General features: G+C 49.4%; 1 protein-coding gene across 2 annotated transcripts; it reads left to right on the top strand.

Annotated features, from left to right (window-relative positions):
* The first annotated feature begins 7,856 nt into the window (after positions 1–7,856).
* Positions 7,857–16,839, top strand: YKT6 (YKT6 v-SNARE homolog). 2 transcript variants are annotated; one of them, XM_068972663.1, is made up of 7 exons: positions 7,857–8,033; positions 10,400–10,482; positions 11,695–11,795; positions 12,809–12,913; positions 13,176–13,241; positions 14,569–14,670; positions 15,337–16,839. In XM_068972663.1, exons 1-7 carry the CDS (start codon positions 7,930–7,932, stop codon positions 15,370–15,372), a joined length of 597 nt encoding a protein of 198 aa, XP_068828764.1. In that variant the 5' UTR covers positions 7,857–7,929; the 3' UTR covers positions 15,373–16,839. The 2 variants fall into 2 exon arrangements, with proteins under 2 accessions (XP_068828764.1, XP_068828765.1); XM_068972664.1 differs by lacking the exon at positions 14,569–14,670.
* Positions 16,840–17,322: the final 483 nt, after the last annotated feature.

The following is a 17,322-nucleotide window of genomic DNA, read 5'->3' as shown; positions in this document are numbered from 1 at the left end:
TTGTGTTGTTGACTGCACCGCAGTTCTCACAACAGAGAATTGTATTTCTCTGTAGTGAGGGAACGGTTCAGCTCCGGTCACCCTGCAGGTGTACACATAGGCTAAGTCTGAAGCACAGCTAACCTAAGCACTTTGTGGTGTTCCAGGAAGTGAAGCTGGACTTGGGAGGAGCCGTGCCGAGGCCACCTCACGAGGCTCTCCTCTCCATCTGCTCAGGAAGCATCCAGTAGGCTTTCCCCTCCTCTCTGATTCTGAGATGTGAGGCTTTCTGCCCCAGCCCCTCAGCATGTAGCTGCCATCTTGACTGGGCTCCCAGCCAGAGATAATGCCTTGGGGTGACTCGAGGAGCAGGCATCCCGCCTCTTTGGCTGAGCATCATCCTTTCTGGAACTTGGGACAACGATGGAAAGAAGCACCTTCGGGTGCTCTCCTTTTACTCTCTTTCTTTTTCTTTTTTAAGCTGCCACCCATGTCAGTGACAAACTGTCTGAATGTAAACATGACTCTTAGAACTCTGCCTGTCCTGTCTTAGCCCCAGAGTTGCCTATGAACTAGACATCTCTCTGTCCATTCCTGTGGATACCACACTCTTTCAGTCAGCATAACTTTTTAGCTTTCTTTATATCTGTTGGAACAAACATCTCCTTTTTTTTCCCTACAAAAATTTTTTACCATAAGCCTCTTATCTTTCACATAAACCTTAAAATCTACTCATCCCATTTCACTAAAATAATGCTGCTGATAATTGCACTGGAGAGGCATTGAATTTGTGGATTGGGAGATCCATTTTAGAGAACTGACATCTTTATAACATCAAGTCTTCTCATTCAGAATTTGGTGCATGCCACATTTGCTTAGGTCTTCTTTTATGCCCTTCAGCATTATTATTTTTCTCTTATAGATAAATAAATTTCTTATTAGATTTATTCCTAAAGAAAGGAAATATATTTAATAGGAGAAGGAGAAATTGTCATTATAACTACTATTGATTAAAATGTTTATGATTGACAAAGTACTTTTGTATTCATTATGTCATTTGATCAGATAATCTTGAGGCAGTAGGCAGGGGTGGTATTATTTTCACCACTTTTTCCCCCACCACTTTCAGATAAGTTCACTGAGATTGGGGAAGTTCAAGGATTGGGCTGGAAAGAACTATGATGCTCACCATCCCCCCAAGGACAAGAGACAAGGCAATCCTCTTGCAGAGCCCTGCCCTCCCTGGCCACAGATGATATGTTACCTAATCCAAGGGCAGCCACACACTGCACACTGGTCAGAGCCTTGGGGGTGGCCCCACAGGAGACATTTACCCAACAGGGACTACTCGAAACAACAGGTTGTAATTTGGAGGTCTCAAAAGGGCAAATCTCTGAGCATTCAAGTCTCCAAAGTGAAGTCCTGCATCCTAAAGTATCTGTGGAGCAGGAGGGGAGGGAGCGGCTCCCTTTGCTTCCCCTCCCCCCATCCAGGTCTGGGTGTTTCAGCCCTTCACTCTGCTAAACCCCCATCACCTGCGCCTCTCATTAATTTAAACCTTTCCACCTTGGTTAGTATCTCCCATTTTTTGTCCTTCTCCTGCTCTCTTTCTGTCATTCTAGTGGAATTCATATAAACATATTTATTTCATCTTCTATGTCTAACCAGAAGTTTGTACCTACTGTTTGAGGTTCACTGACATTTTTCATCTGTGCAAATCCCATTGCTTCTCCCAAGCCTTAAACACAAAGCCTTGGACTGTGCCCTGGTTAGATAGCCTATCCTGTGGTCTGCACTGATTGGCTGAGGCCTGGGTTAGGTGCCCAACTGTAGACCAATCTCTGAGGCAGTAGGGAAGGCCTTACGTTGATTGGCTCAGACTTTCTGGCACCCATGTGCTAGCAGGGATGCAGAGCTTCAGCGGGTAGAAAGGCTGGGGAAAGGGAGGGGACAGAAGGGGATAGAAGAGGCTGTGGAGGGGGCTCGCAGTCCCCTCAATAGGTTGTGCTTTTAGATTCTTCATAGTGCCTTTTCCTTTGTGATGTCTCCCATTCTGCTTTCTGCTCTCAGAGGTCCTGGCGACCAGGCTGGTGCAAGGCCCAGACTCCTCTTTTGTGGTGGCTGGCTCTGTCCCTCTTGCTCGGCCTCCACCTGCCTCCCTGCCTTCCTTCCTATTCTGCAGAATTTCTCCCACGTTTTTGTGCAGGTCAGGCCATAGTGCAGGCCACCACATAGTGGTGGTAAAGGTGCCTCAGGTTGAGTCACTAGTCTAAATGACTGTGTATCCAGCGTGGGCTCTGTATCCATCCCTAGATGCAGAGCAGGGGAGCGGTGCCTGGTGTTGCAAATATGGATCCTGGCAAGGCAATTCTGAGGGGGCCTGTCCCTCTATTCAGGGAACTCCCAGCTGGGTCCTGTCTTCCTTGGCTGTGATCACTTCCTGTCCACTGCCTCCCGGTAACCCTTCTCATAGTATACCCCGTCCCCTCCTGATCTGACACCTTCTGTTCCCTTTGGGCTGGTGGCAGCGCTATGTATGCCTTCCCTGTGGCCTGGAGAAACTGGTGGAAGCACAGGACAGGTGAGTAAGCGGTCACGGGAGTGAGCAGCATCCCTGGAGACTGAGTCTGCTAGTCAACCCTGGTGGATGGCATCAGGTCCGTGCTCCTTAGATTTGGTGAGCTACTCAGAAAAAATTCTCCTCTGCCCTCTTTGGTTCTCCAGCTGGGTCAAAGAATTAAACTGACAGTAACAAGAGAAATTCATACAGGTTTTATTTAAAATTTTAGTTGAATATAGGAGCCTTCACAAGAGAATAAAGACCCCAAGAAGTGATGAGAAAAAAAGCTTTTATACCTTTTTTTTTTTAAGCAATAAATTTGTGAAGAATTGACAAGACAATGGTGTTGGGTAGGGAGAGTAAATTGTGGAGAAGTAACTAAAGAAGATGAGTGTTGGTTCAAAATAATATGTCAAAGCAGCATATTTAAGATGACATGCTCTGAACTCCGGAGAAGGCAAGGGCAACCCACTCCAGTACTCTTGCCTGGATAATCCCACGGACGGAGGAGCCTGGCAGGCTGCAGTCCATGGGGTCGCTAAGAGTCGGACAAGACTGAGCGACTTCACTTTGACTTTTCACTTTCATGCATTGGAGAAAGAAATGGCAACCCACTCCAGTGTTCTTGCCTGGAGAATCCCAGGGACAGAGAAGCCTAGTGGGCTGCTGTCTATGGGGTTGCACAGAGTCGGACACGACTGACGCGACTTAGCAGCAGCAGCAGCAGCTCTGAACTCTTTGGAAGCCTGACTACATTGATGGCCCCTTTCAAGGCCCCTTTCCTGGGTAATCTGTGGCGGCTGGTGTTAGGCTTAGAGTGAAAACAGCCCTACTGCCCTAGCCTTGACTGGTCAGACAAGGGGGTATGGGGACTGAGGCCACTGAATGGCTGGATTTCCCCCTGGGCTGGGCCTCCTGGGTATGCCCCTCAGCCTGCCTTTTTTTTTTTTTTTAATATTTACTTGTCTATTTGTTTGGCTGTGTCAGGTCTTAGCCGTGGCACGCGAGATCTTTGTTGAGTCATGCAGACTCTCCAGTTGTGGCACAAACACTCAGTAGTTGAAGTGCATGGGCTTAGTTGCTCCGTGGCCTGTGGGATCTTAGTTCCCCAACCAGAGGTCAAACCCATTTCCCCTGCTTTGCAAGGTGGATTCTTAACCACTGGACCACCAGGGACATCCCTCTGCCAGCTATCATCTGACTCCCTAGACGCTTCCACTGTCCAGCTAAATTGAGCACCTTCTGTGAGCTGAGCAAAGCCTCAAAGGTGGGTAGCAGTCTGCCTTGCCCAGCAGGGGCTAATTTAGAGACCCTCAGCCATTTGTCATGGACAGCCCTGTTCCGGTTCTGTCTGTAGGGCCCAGCACTGCAGGGGGCCTGTGCCACCCCTGCCTGTGTAGATGCTGCATGTATGACGTCAGCACCCCTGCCCTACAATCTTTCCTAGCCCCATAATTTCAGACTTACAGGACAGCTGCAAGGACAGTACAGCAAACTCCTGGATACCCTTCATCCTGACTGTTCTCTTTTTCATCCTGTCTCTTTAACTTTATCATATTTACCTTTAAATATATTATGGGTTTCCCAGGTGGCTCAGCGGTAAAGAATCCACCTCCCAAGCAGGAGACTCAGGTTCAATCCCTGGGCCAGGAAGATGCCCTGGAGAAGGAAATGGCAACCCACTCCTGCTCCCACTCAGTATTCTTGCCTAAAAAATCCCATGGACACAGGAGCCTGGTGGGCTCCAGTCCATGGGGTCGCAAAAGAGTCAGACACAAATCAGTGAATAAACAACAGCAACTTGTATTTCCTAAAAAAAAAAAAAAAAAAGAATTCACTTACATTATAACACCATGATCAAAATCACTAAATTTAAATAGATAAAATACCATTCTGCAACCTATAGCCCTTCTTTAGATTTCAGCCTACTGTCAAATCTCCATTTCCTATAGCCTGCAGCATCCCTATAACCTACCATGATCTCTCCTCCTTTTTTGTCATGAATGGTAACAATACTGTTAAACATCTATATGACTAGAGCTTGGAATATAAGTCTTATCATTCCTAGCAATGTGCCTATGGGAAGGACATTTTTTCAGTTTTACAGATGAGAGAAAGACACACACACACTCAGAGGGGTTAATGGCTTGTTCACTTCTGTGGTTTTGTGGTTTGTGGCAGTGCTAGGATTGAATCCAAGTTGAATAACTTCTGGGGTGATGAAGTGGAAGGTAGGTCTTACTTTTCAGTAAGACAGATGAACTTGGGGAATTGGTAACCACATAGACCAAGAGAGGCTATCTCGGGTGAGCAAGGCCACAGAAGAGGGGAGAGAGCTGTTAGAGCTGTATGAGAGAATTTGTTCCTCGTTTTGGTGTTGACACATTCCTCTTACCAGCAATTTCCTTAACCTGAATCTCAGTTTGTATATCTGTAAGGTGGTAATAGTATCTTCCTGTTTGTGTGAGGATTAAATGAGGTCACATATGGAAAGTGTTTGGTATAAGGGAAAGTTCAGGATGACTAGTACTATGTTTCAAGTGAATACATTTAAATCTATTCCAACCAAACACTATCCGCCTGATTCCTCCTTTTCTTTGCCAGTCAGTGGCCAAAAACAAAAAACAAAAAACGGACTCAGAATTTTCTTAGGAAATGGCTCTCACCCGCCCCCTACAGGGAAACTATGTCAGTGCAGTCAGGATGGGTTACACACAGTTCAACATCCTGTCTTTTAGAGACACTGGCCTGGCATTGGCCTCTCTGTTCCTGAAGTTTGGTACCAAAATGTCGCGTATGGGAAAAAACCCTTCTGCACACCCCTACACTTGAAAACACCCAGGGTCGATGAGGAGGGTGCTGAGTGAAAAGGCAGGTGGTGGGAACTTCCTTCAGCCAGCAGAATAGCGCATTTGGCAATGTCCCAAGACGTTTTTGGTTGCCAAATGGCCATTGGGGTACCACTTGCATCTAGCGGGAGGAAAGGCCTGAAATGCTGTCTACGATTCATGGACCGCCCGAACAACAAAGAATTATCCAATCCAAAATATCAACAGTGACAAGACTGAGACACTCTGATTTAGAGTCATGTTTTGAGGGATGCTGTTGGTTTTTCAAACATACCATCTCTTTCCCATCATTTCAGTTCTGGCTGCTTCTAGCATGATGGTTGGGTAACCTTCCTGCCAATTTCCAAAGATCAAGGTCCTTTTAGCTGTGTCTGTCCTGCAAGATGCTTTCTGATAACATATCATTTAAGAAACAAGAAGATAAAACATGTACTACCCTCAGAGATCCGCTGGATCATTGAAAAAAGCAAGAGAGTTCCAGAAAAAACATCTATTTCTGCTTTATGGACTATGCGAAAGCCTTTGACTGTGTGGATCTCAATAAACTGTGGAAAATTCTTATAGAGATGGGAATACCAGAACACCTAACCTGCCTCTTGAGAAATCTGTATGCAGGTCAGGAAGCAACAGTTAGAACTGGACATGGAACAACAGACTGGTTCCAAATAGGAAAAAGAGTACGTCAAGGCTGTATATTGTCACCCTACTTATTTAACTTACATGCAGAGTACATCATGAGAAATGCTGGGCTGGAGGAAGCACAAGCTGGAATCAAGATTGCCAGGAGAAGTATCAACAACCTCAGGTATGCAGATGACACCACCTTTATGGCAGAAAGTGAAGAGGAACTAAAGAGCCTCTTGATGAAAGTGAAAGAGGAGAGTGAAAAAGTTGGCTTAAAGCTCAACATTCAGAAAACGAAGATCATGGCATCTGGTCCCATCACTTCATGGCAGATAGATGGGGAAACACTGGAAACAGTGTCAGATTTTATTTTTCTGGGCTCCAAAATCACTGCAGATGGTGATTGCAGCGATGAAATTAAAAGACGCTTACTACTTGGAAGGAAAGTTATGACCAACCTAGACAGCATTAAAAAGTAGAGACATTACTTTGCCAACAAAAGTCTGTCTAGTCAAGGCTATGGTTTTTCCAGTGGTCATGTATGGATGTGAGAGTTGGACTGTGAAGAAAGCTGAGCGCCGAAGAATTGATGCTTTTGAACTGTGGTGTTGGAGAAGATTCTTGAGAGTCCCTTGGCCTGCAAGGAGATCCAACTAGTCCATCCTAAAGGAGATCAGTCTTGGGTGTTCATTGGAAGGACTGATGTTGAGGCTGAAACTCCAATACTTTGGCCACCTCATGAGAAGAGCTGACTCATTGGAAAAGACCCTGATGCTGGGAAAGATTGAAGGTAGGAGAAGGGGATGACAGAGGATGAGATGGTTGGATGGCATCACGGACTCAACGGACATGGCTTTGGGTGGCCTTCAGGAGTTGGTGATGGACAGGGAGGCCTGGCGTGCTGCGGTTCATGGGGTCGCGAAGAGTCGGACACGACTGAGCGACTGAACTAAACCTCAGAGAACTGAGCCTCATTCACCCCCATCCACTGAAAAAGCATTATTCCAACATTTCAAACAAAATGAGGTTTTCCAAGTCATGGTATGCCAAGTGCTCCCTCAGTTTGGAGCTGAGTTTCTCCTCCTTTTGAAGTGAAATGGCTCTGCTACTCTGAGATTAGCAGTTGGCTCCCAGATCAGTGGTTGGGCAGCTGATTTCACAGATAGTTGGCAGGCCCAGGAGACTTGAAGCCCGCAGGCTCATGCTGAGGGGGTTCTGTGTCCAGAAATTTACTCCCACGCAGGCAGGAAGCAGGAGTGGGAAGGGCAAGAGAGGGTTCAATTGACTGAAAATGAGAGGCAAGCCTTCACCTCCCGGCAGGAGCCTCGAAAAGGTCCCTGCCTTTCACTCAAAAAGGAGATCTGATTTACAAAACACTTTCGCAGTTCGCGCGTAAATCAAAGTCCCAGGTGTAGGGTTTACAAAGTACTGGCGTGTGGGTGGGGCTCTGGGTCTAACTGCTCACAGGAAGGACGGCCCCCGGGACACAGGTGTTCCTACAGTACTCAGAAGGGCCGGGAAGAAGCAGGGGGGTGCTGGGAGGACTCAGGACGGCTAGGGAAGGAGGGAGAAGGCCTCGGAAGGATAAGGACAGCGGGAGAATGGTAAGGACTCGCAGTGAGACAGCAAGGGTGCCTACAAGATCCCTGACAGCCCCTCACGCGCACGCGCAGGACCCTGCACCACCCCCTCGTTCGTGTTTCCGGTTGCTGCTTTCTGCATCCGGGGCACGAAAAGACTCCGTTAGGCCTGGGGCGGCAGCCCCTTACCGGAACCGGAAGTGGACCCCGAGCCAGGAGAAGGAAGCCGGTGGCCGACCCGTCAGCAGCCGGCGGCGGCCTCGAGGGGCGGCGCTGCGCTGCTCCCTGCGAACCGGTGCCGCGGCCAGGCGGGTGGCCGGCCCAAGGGCCCGGCGCCATGAAGCTGTACAGCCTAAGCGTCCTGTATAAAGGCGAGTCCAAGACGGTGCTGCTCAAGGCCGCATACGATGTGTCCTCCTTCAGCTTTTTTCAGAGATCCAGGTGAGCGGGCCCTGGAGGGCGGCGCCCGGACGGGGAGGCCCGGGGTCCGGGTTGGAGACCGCCCGGGAATCGAGGCCCGGGGCTTGGCCTCCCGCATTGGAGCCGGTGGTCTTTTCCTCGGCCTGTAGCCCATTCTGGAATGTAGTCCGTAATCAGGGTTTTTCACATTTTCTATCTTATAAAAATGACCGGGGGCTTTTGAAAAAGTACAGATTCCCCGAGGTTCACGCCCAGTTGAGTTCCAGCAATCTGTATTTTAAACCAGCAACTCCCACTCAGTGGTTCTGACCTAGGAAGCTCACGTGCCACACCTTAAGCGCCACGTTTGTATTATCTGGCTGGGCTTTCCAACAGTTCGGTGTGAGAGTTCCTGGTACACTCTGTTATATTATGGAGGAAGTCACTGAGGCCCCAGGAGATGGATACCAAACCAGCCAGGACTCCAACCCAAATTGTATGCTCTTAACGGTTGGGCTCTAGTGGTACAAAAGGGTTCTACAGTGAAGATTTGAAAGGAAGCATGGAGGTTTTAGGGCTTACAAGCCTTTGAACATCTGCGAGGCACTTTAATGCAATCAAGTGTGTGTTGGAAGTACCACAGCCTGTTCGTGGGAGGGGTGGTGGTGACTCAGGCACAAAAGGAGAAAGACCCTGCAAAGTCTGTGTCTGTAGTCACCCAGTCTCCAGGTCTGGTAGCACCTGGATTCTGTTTTCACTACTTCATTGGGTTTTGTTCTTGATGAGAGTGGCTTGCTGGCGGGATCTCAAACAATTCCTCTTGTTATTTTGTCGAAATTTGCTGCTGCTTTTTGGGTCCTTCTTGGTACTTACCATTCTCTATCATGACCTCGAGTCTCTGTTCTGTATTGCTGCTTTTCTGTGATGAAACTTTGGGTGCTAACTTGGTTAACTCTTGATTCTTTTCCTTTCTCTTTCCCCTACCCACGTTTACTGACGATCCTCAGAGATTTCACTTTAGGACTTTCATCTCACTGGTTTTCGGTATCCAGACCAGTTTCAGGTGATTAACACAACTGCAGTACTGTAGGGGAATCTCTACAAGTGTCTCTTAAAACAACACATAATCCAGTTGAGCCCACTGTTTTTCTCATAAGTCCTCCTGTCTTCTGTCCTGCCCACCTTATGATTACCAGAATGCGAACCTCAGGCCTTCAAAACGTTTTCCAGCTTTTCTGGCTCTTGTATGCAGAATGTCACAATGAATGCAGTTCTTCCTTTGTCTAATTATATTTCTACTCTTAAGCTCTGTCTCTTTTTAGTTTTATTGCAAGGACTTCCTTATTTTCAGACTTTCCTCTAAGGGATTTTTCTGGTCCTATTCACTCTCTCAGGATAATAATAACAAGTAATACTATGCACCAGACATCATGCTAAGTGCTCATTTAGTCATCACAGCACGTCTCAATATGTAGACAAAGCGTGGTGCAGTAAGTCCCTTACCAGAGGTCACACATCTCGTAAGTGGTGGAGCTGGGATCCCAGCTGGGGAAGTCCACTCCAGACATCGTGAGTCCTCACTCTGCTGCGTGGCTCTTGGTGTGATCTCAGGAGTGTATGAATCTGCTGGAACCAACTGTGGATTCCACAAGTCAGGACCCTGCACTGACGGCCCTTTATATGACATTTCCGGTCAGAGGCTTCTTGTTAACTCTGGTTCCTCCAGCTGGACTGTTGTCACCTGTGACTCTTCCATTCTGGCCACATCTTTTTCTTGGGCCCATGAACCTCCTCCTCTCCCTCAGCCGTGGTACAAACCATTTTCCATTTTCTTGTCTTGGCTGAGCCCTTGCCCTCAATTCCATCCAGTGTCCCAGGCCCGTACCACGGATTAACCCCAGACGACCTGAGGCTAGAGCCAGCATTCACTGAGGATGCCTGTCGCATTGCAGGGTCCAGCGTGTGGCAGCTGCCATAACTGACTGTGCGTCTGCTGAACAGTTTTTGCCACTTAGGTGTCTCCATCACAGATTTTGTTTCTTCCCGCTTCTTGGGAGTTAGTGGAGCCTTGAGAACAGGAGCTGGCCTCTGCTTCTCTGCTGTGTCCCAAATCATACCCTGACCAAAACGTTAAATTAACTATAACCTGTAGAAGATTCCCCAGAAGTCTGAAAGTGGGTTGTTTGGGTCTGCTCGGTAGCAAGCAAATGTGGTTTGAATGGTTGAGATGATGTGTAATTGTCTGTATTCATGATCATCGACAGAGTGTTTATTAGTTCTTCCTAAGGTTGGGAGGGAAGGAGTGAAACCAGGAAGCAATGTCTCCTTGGTGTATAAGCTCAGGGGTCACTTTGCATTGTGTTGGGGACAAGGTGACAGGAACAGGTAATATGTGTTGTGTTTCTTAGCGTTCAGGAATTCATGACCTTCACAAGTCAGCTGATTGTGGAACGCTCAGCAAAAGGCAGCCGAGCTTCTGTGAAAGAACAAGGTAAGAGGACTCTTCACCTTGTAAGCATGTGCTGGCCCGGCCACCCCACTTCAGGTGGCCTAGAGCTCTGTCCACAGGAGGGCTGCCTTGTGATGGAGAGGGCTCCCAGGACCACGATCCTCTGCTGGCTTCTCTCTTCCCTCCTCCTCCGTTTCCTGTTATGCAAAATTCTCTGTCCACTGTTGGTATGTCGGTTGCTTGGCTAAATCACCCCAAAAAGCTTAGACTTGCTTACAGTTAGGGTCTGCCTCTCTTGGAGCAGTAAGCAGCCTTCCTGCTTTGTCCTCTTTTGCCTTTGGATTTGTAAACATCTCAGAAAAGGACCTCCAGCCAGCCCTGTTGAGGAAATACTGTATTCTGTGCTGCTTAGTGCTTTTGCCCAGGAACCTGGAGACCCCTTATTTTTCCTCATGACCTTAGTTTTTTCTTCTTCATGATTCAGGTTTCCTGTAAGAATTTTTAGGCATTTATTTTAGGGGCATTTGGTTAGCTACGTCATCTCTGAATCCTTTCCAAATGACAAAAAATCATTTCAAGGATTGTGACTGTTTTGCAGAAGGCCTGTACAGGCTGTACCTTTTGATAATTCGATGACTTGAGCACAGTTGTACTTGAGACCCCAGCCAGCAGTGGCTCATTTTTTTCTGGATGGGCTTTATCTCTTCCTCCCTCTCCTGCCCCGTCCCCGCTGAGGCTCACCACAGCGTGGAGCAGGCTAGGTTACTGTAGTGAGGAAGCCTGGGGCCCTGACAGGTGATTTCCTCAAGCCCGGAAATCTTTTACCGAGTTTTGTTGTGTATATATGAAAATGGAAGCCACTTAGCTTGTCCAAAGTTCCATCAGCTTGGGAGCAGAGCAGAGCACCTCTGAGGGCTGCAGTTTCCAAGACACAGGGGAGCCTGACCTCAAGCTCAGGGTGGGACTCAGACGAGCCCTTGGGGCCGTTTCCTGGGATGTTTCTGTGCCACTAGTGATCCTTCAACCCTGGCTTCGCGCACTGGGCCTTAGGACTTTCACTCACCCTGAAGCAGGTGTTGTCCACACTGCCCTCAGAGCCCCTACACATGCTGCCCTATGTGCAGGGTTTCACCATAAACCTGGCTCAGAGCCGCATTGCTGACGCAGAAGACAGAAGCCCAGCACTGTATCAGTCCAGCGGCTTTGGCGGGTGAGAAAGTCTAAAGCTCTCTTGCCATCCTCTTGTCTCCTTAGAATATCTGTGCCATGTCTACGTGAGAAATGACAGTCTTGCGGGAGTGGTCATTGCTGACAGTGAATACCCATCCCGGGTGGCTTTTACCTTGCTAGAGAAGGTGAGTTTGCAGCTTGGCTGGACTGTACTTGGGCAGACAGGCGTGGACTGGGGCCAGGAGTGACGTAAGGGATGAAATAGTGTGTCCAAAATCAGCCTCCTTTCAGTCTCCTCACTCTAAACCAAGAGACAGTCTGGGAGCCTTCTCATTCCTGTCTGTCTCATCCCGCCCTACCCTGTCCCCAACTGATTTCTGCTTCTCATCCTGCTAGTGTCCCTGGGGCCATCTTGGCTCTCCTTGTCAGCCACAGGGTCCCAGCATCTCCCCTTCCCGGTGGGGCCCTCGGGTCAGCTCCGGCTGTGCTTTCGCATCCTCTTGCCAGCTCTGCTCCTGCTTCCGCCCTGAAAGTCGTGACTTTCAGTTCCTTCTGAGCCACACTAGGCTGCATGTTCTGCCCCATGACCCACCTCCCTTCTTCCCCTCCTCCCCTCTTTCAGGCCATCTCTGCACACACCAGGCTCCTCCCCACCAGCCGCGCTTCTGCTCAAGGAGTCCCCCTGCTGGCCCGTCTTGCAGTTACAGCTGCTTCTTTCCCCAGTGTGGGGCTGGTGCCTCCTCATTCTTCAGTGTGTTTCTTTGTGGTGCAGATGATAAACTCCTCAAAGACCCTGGCCCCACAGCCCCTAAAACACTCATGCATAAAAGCGCATGAAGTCTGGTGGCTGCTTAAATTCAAAAGGCTGCTTAAATTCAAAGGATCTGATTACCTTTTTTGAAGAATTGTTTTGAATAAGGTCCAATATCCTCTTTCCTGGAAATTCACAACCTGAGAAAAGTGGAAATCTGTAATTTGCATCTCTAATAATTTATCATTCCCAGATGAGATTCATATCAGGCTGGGCATACTTGGATTTTAATTCCAAGAGTACTGAGGAAGAAGAAACTTGGACCTAGATTTTCTTCCTTGCCATTAGCCATCCTCCTCTGCCTTCCTCTGTGGGTCCTGGGGTCCTGAGAGCCTCTTTCGGATGAGCACTGAGATGGGGCTGTTGTTGAGCGCCTCTGTCTTGCAGGTACTAGACGAATTCTCCAAGCAGGTCGACAGGATAGACTGGCCAACTGGATCCCCTGATACTATCCAGTACACAGGCCTGGACAGTCAGCTCAGTAGATACCAGGTAAGGCGCAAAGGCTGTGAAGCAGAAAAGCCAACGGCTCTGATGGTTGTGACTCTGGGTGATGTAAAGGCTGATGTCATCCTGAAGATCACAGGAACCCGCATAAGACCTGAGCTCCTAAGCAGGCTTTTGCTTTTGCAGTATGTGTTTAAGCAGCCTGTGGTTTTTAACTTCTGAAAGTATATCCAGCTTCCTTGGTTTTGAGCCCTGTTTCCAGGCAGCCACTCCAGTCCTGACGTTTTTATTTTTGCTTCTTTCCTAGAACCCCCGAGAAGCTGACCCCATGACTAAAGTGCAGGCTGAACTGGATGAGACCAAGATCATCCTGGTAAGTAAGTAAATTAGGGACCAAGTTCAGAAACAGAGGCAAAAAGATTTGCCAGCAGTCAAGCCCACATAGCTGATTCTTGTTTTAATTATAGTCAAAGCACTTCTGAAAGTGGTGGTGGCCCACCTGTCCCTGTGCATCAGAGGCTTTGAAAGCCAGACTCGCTCAGACAGCCACTCTGCGGTTTTACCTCCATGGTGCCTGCCTTAGCCTGACCCACAGCCCAGCAGGTTCCTTCTTTTCAGAGTGTGGGTTTCGGTGCAGACTGAGGCTCTCTGACTAAATACAGGTCCCGAGTAGTCAGAAACAGGTCTGATTCAGAAGAGCAGGAACCCTGCATTTTACCTGAAATCTAGTTTGCAAGTGTTGTTTTCTGCTTTTGCTTTTAAACTCTGAGCTACCTTTGGCTTTGGAATGAAAGTTAAGAGATGACAGTCTTAAGGCACCTCTCTGTCTTCTGTAACGTTTCTCCACGTTTCCTAACCAAGCCCTGTCTCTGCCTTCTGCTGCCTCAGAGCCTCAGTCCTGTGAGCAAGCACACAGAGGCAGGGGACACACACACGCTGTCCTTCCTTGTCTCTCCACAGACAGATGGGTCCAGGTCACCCAGCCCATTCTGGCTGCAGTGGTAAAATCTGGATTACTGGTCACGCTGCCTTTTATCCATCCCATTCATGTCTTGATCCAGTTAACCTTTTATGGTGGAAATCTGAGTTGCTCAGCCGTGTGTAGAGATAAAGACTGTTTTTGCTCATTTCTCACTCTGTGCCATTTCATACGTCCAAACCTAGGGTAATGCCAATTGCCTCTGAGGGCCTTGCAGTTGAAGCAGTGGCCATCTGGGGTGGGAGCAAGTCACCCACTTCCTGATGGCCCTGATGGCGGGGCTAGGGGCTGTTGTGAGGACCTCCATCCCTCATGTGTTTGGAAAGGGTCTGTCTGCATTAAGTGCAGAGGTGCTCTCACAGAGCTGATAGTCGTGAGATTTAGACACAGTTCCCCTGGAAGAAGCATGACACGGCTGAGCAGTAGGAATGTGTATGTAAATACGGGCACAGGGGACCTCTGCTGGAGTGTGGCTATCTAAGCCTGTGCTTTGGAGGATTTGGGGGCAGTGCTTTATGTCCAGTTAGAACCTTCTAGATCCTCCAGGAAGGTCACTAGGCCCTGTGTCCTCCACAGGTCTGGGTCACTGTGTCTTGATGCTCATATGTGGGGGAGGAGGCCAAAGGAAGCACCTTGCTGTGACTGAGCTTCATGAGGGACTGGCGTCTGCTCACCTTGTGAACAGAGCAAGGCATTCTTTTGTGTCTTTCCTCTTGTCCAGCACAACACCATGGAGTCTTTATTAGAACGAGGTGAGAAGCTCGATGACCTGGTATCCAAATCCGAAGTGCTGGGAATACAGTCTAAAGCCTTCTATAAAACGGTGAGTGTGGCCTGGCCGCTCCTGGGCACCCCGTCACTCGGCTTTCCCTGCCTCTGGGCTGCTTCCTCCCTCCCCCAACCTCCCCAAGGTGAAGATGGGTCCTCCTCACCCCTGCTGTCTGAGGTATGCCACCTTCCCAGAGAGGTTCCGACGCTTCTGATTTGTTAACTTGGACTGGAGTGTTTAACCTTTTGGACGGTAGGGGTGCTGCATTTGCTTGGTCAACACACACGTTTGCTGTCATGATGGGCCTTGGAGGGAGATGCCTGTGGGGTTAGGAGGTATCTGAACAGGAGGTGAAGGATAAGGTAACAGACGCCCCATGAACCAAGTGGGTACCTCTCTGCTCTCTGAAGATATCCTTAGTAAGAAACACCCCCCATGGGGTCAGATAACTTTATGGGGAGTCAAGGCTGGAGCGAAGGAAGAGACATTCCTGTTCTTTATACTTCGCTAAACAACAGGAAGTTTCCTTCCTTATCGATAGCGTTAATGGAAGGTGGACAGAATAATCTTGGGAGTGTGCACTACTTCTGGATGGCTTCCCTCCGCTTCTCTCTCCTTGGTGGTTCCAGAGCCCCTCGTAAAGCCAGCTGGTCCCCTCAGAGCTCCCAGTTCTACGTGTGCTGAGGTCCACCTCTTCAGCTCTGTTTTGTCTCTCTCAAGGCCCGGAAACAAAACTCATGCTGTGCAATCATGTGACGGCTGCCAGCAGAGGCCCCTGCACTGGAATGTCACCATCATTCACATCGGAACCACGGCCCCCCAGGAAGCAGAGCCACCTCGTAACAACCCAAGTGGGACAGACTCGACAGACTCAACTTCGGCTTTGGAGCTCCTGGGAGAAACCGAAGGGTGGATGGGGAACTGGGGGTGGGGAACGTTCAAATTCACATGTGTAGTTATTTTTGAAAAGATACTGAGGCCCCTGAATGTGTATTTGGGGGCCAAATGGAACCATAAAGCTCAATGACTCCGTAGAGGCTGCAGGGCTCGTTTCTAATCCAACTTGTGCAAGGCCCATGGGGGGTTCAGAGCCAGCTCTTTGTGGATCTCCATGTGTGGGTTTTGTCTGTATACTAACTATTAACACTACAAGGAGCAGGGTGCCCTGACTCCAGGACTGGGGAGGGACAGCCACTGTGGGGCTGCAGTGGGCGTGGGGTCGGGGTGGGGGCCTCAGGCCAGTGCTTCCGTGTTGGGAGGAGACAGCTACTGGACTTCATAAATTCTGAGACCTGGTTTGCATTCCTGCTGAGATTGACTTTGACTTTCTGCGATACCCATCCAGCAAGCAAGTTCGGTAAAGAACCCTAGAAGTCGGGGAGGGGGCACTTGCCCTGACTTGCCGTTTGGCTTTGAGCATCTGGATCAGAGCACGGGTGCTGCAGTCTCGTGAATGGTTGTCACTTGCCTTTCTGGTGACAAGAAAGACTGTTCTGACAATCACCTGGGACTTATGTCTTAGCAAGTGACCTTCACTGTGGCCACCATTACTAGGCACCAAGAGAAGATGCTATTCAGCCTGGGGGCTCCCAACGTCCACTTGTGGTCTGAGCTGTCCACACTCCAGCCCAGCCCCCAGCAGAAGCACTGCTGAGCACCCCGCCCCCGCCCCCGCCCCCAGCAGCATGAGGCCTATGGCTCTGAGGCCCAGCCCTAAAAACAGGTGCAGGGAGCAACCCAGGCCGTAGCCCAGAAGGTTCCGGCTCTTCTCAGCCTTGCTGGTCCGTTGGGCCCTACTGCCATGCTGTAAACTGCCTCCTAGTGCCCTGCTGCGCTTCCTGAGGACGCCAGCTCAAGACACACCTTGAGAATCAGTCTCCGTGGACGCCCCTTTTGGAGCGGTATCAGTCAGTGTGGTCTCATCCTCCGGTGTCCTTCCCTGAGTGCTGTTCTTGCCCTGTCGAGGAGCCTGACAGGAAGTGCCTGTGGCCTTGAATTCCCTGGCATGGGCCAGAGGTGGGATCTGCGTGGCCTCCGAGGACCCACCCTGTGAAGCTTACCTGCCAGCTGCTCATTTTCTCTGGGCACTGTACCACCAGAGGACTTGGCCTAAAAGTAGCCTACCCATGTGAGTTCTGCCATGTCTACCCTTGACAGGCGCAGACCTGGCCTGCTCACTGGTCTCTGAGGTGCCCATGACCACCCCTTAGGGACGCTTGAGAGTTGTCTGACTCCTCCCACTTCGGAGGGTACTGGGGGTGGGGGGGTGGGGGGTGGCCAAGATTGGGAAGAGGGTGGCAAGGGTGAGTAGGGCTGGCCGAGACCTCTGCAGCCACCCTTCCTCCAGCTCCTCTCATCTTCTAATGTTAAATCATTTGGCAAAGTGTATTTTAATAACTGCTGCCTAACTTTTCTCTGTGTTCTGTTTGGAAGGTTCCTATCTGGATAAAGTTGTCTTTGGAAATTCCAAGAGTCCTGTGCTTTGTTTTTGGCTTCCCAGGTGGCACTAGTGGTAAAGAATCCACCTGCCAATCCAGGAGGCGTAAGACGGGTTTGATCCCTGAATCAGGGAAATCCCCTTGGAGTAGGAAATGGCAACCCAGTCCAGTATTCTTGCCTGGAGAATCCCATGGACATAGGAGCTTGGTGGCTTACAGTCCATAATCACAGAAGAGTCATACACAATTGAAGCAGCTAAGCACACAA

The sequence above is a fragment of the Capricornis sumatraensis genome, chromosome 5 (assembly GCF_032405125.1).
Source record: "Capricornis sumatraensis isolate serow.1 chromosome 5, serow.2, whole genome shotgun sequence".
NCBI classification, from domain to species: Eukaryota; Metazoa; Chordata; class Mammalia; order Artiodactyla; family Bovidae; genus Capricornis; species Capricornis sumatraensis.
Note: the sequence above shows the minus strand (reverse complement) of the source record. Positions and strands in the feature narration are given on the sequence as shown.

Bases quoted from the DNA above. Each gene is read 5' to 3' on its own strand.
- YKT6 (XM_068972663.1), top strand. From the start codon at position 7,930: ATGAAGCTGTACAGCCTAAGCGTCCTGTATAAAGGCGAGTCCAAGACG. The intron at 10,483-11,694 runs GTAAGAGGACTC...TTGTCTCCTTAG, and splicing joins AGCTTCTGTGAAAGAACAAG to AATATCTGTGCCATGTCTAC. The intron at 14,671-15,336 runs GTGAGTGTGGCC...GTCTCTCTCAAG, and splicing joins CTAAAGCCTTCTATAAAACG to GCCCGGAAACAAAACTCATG.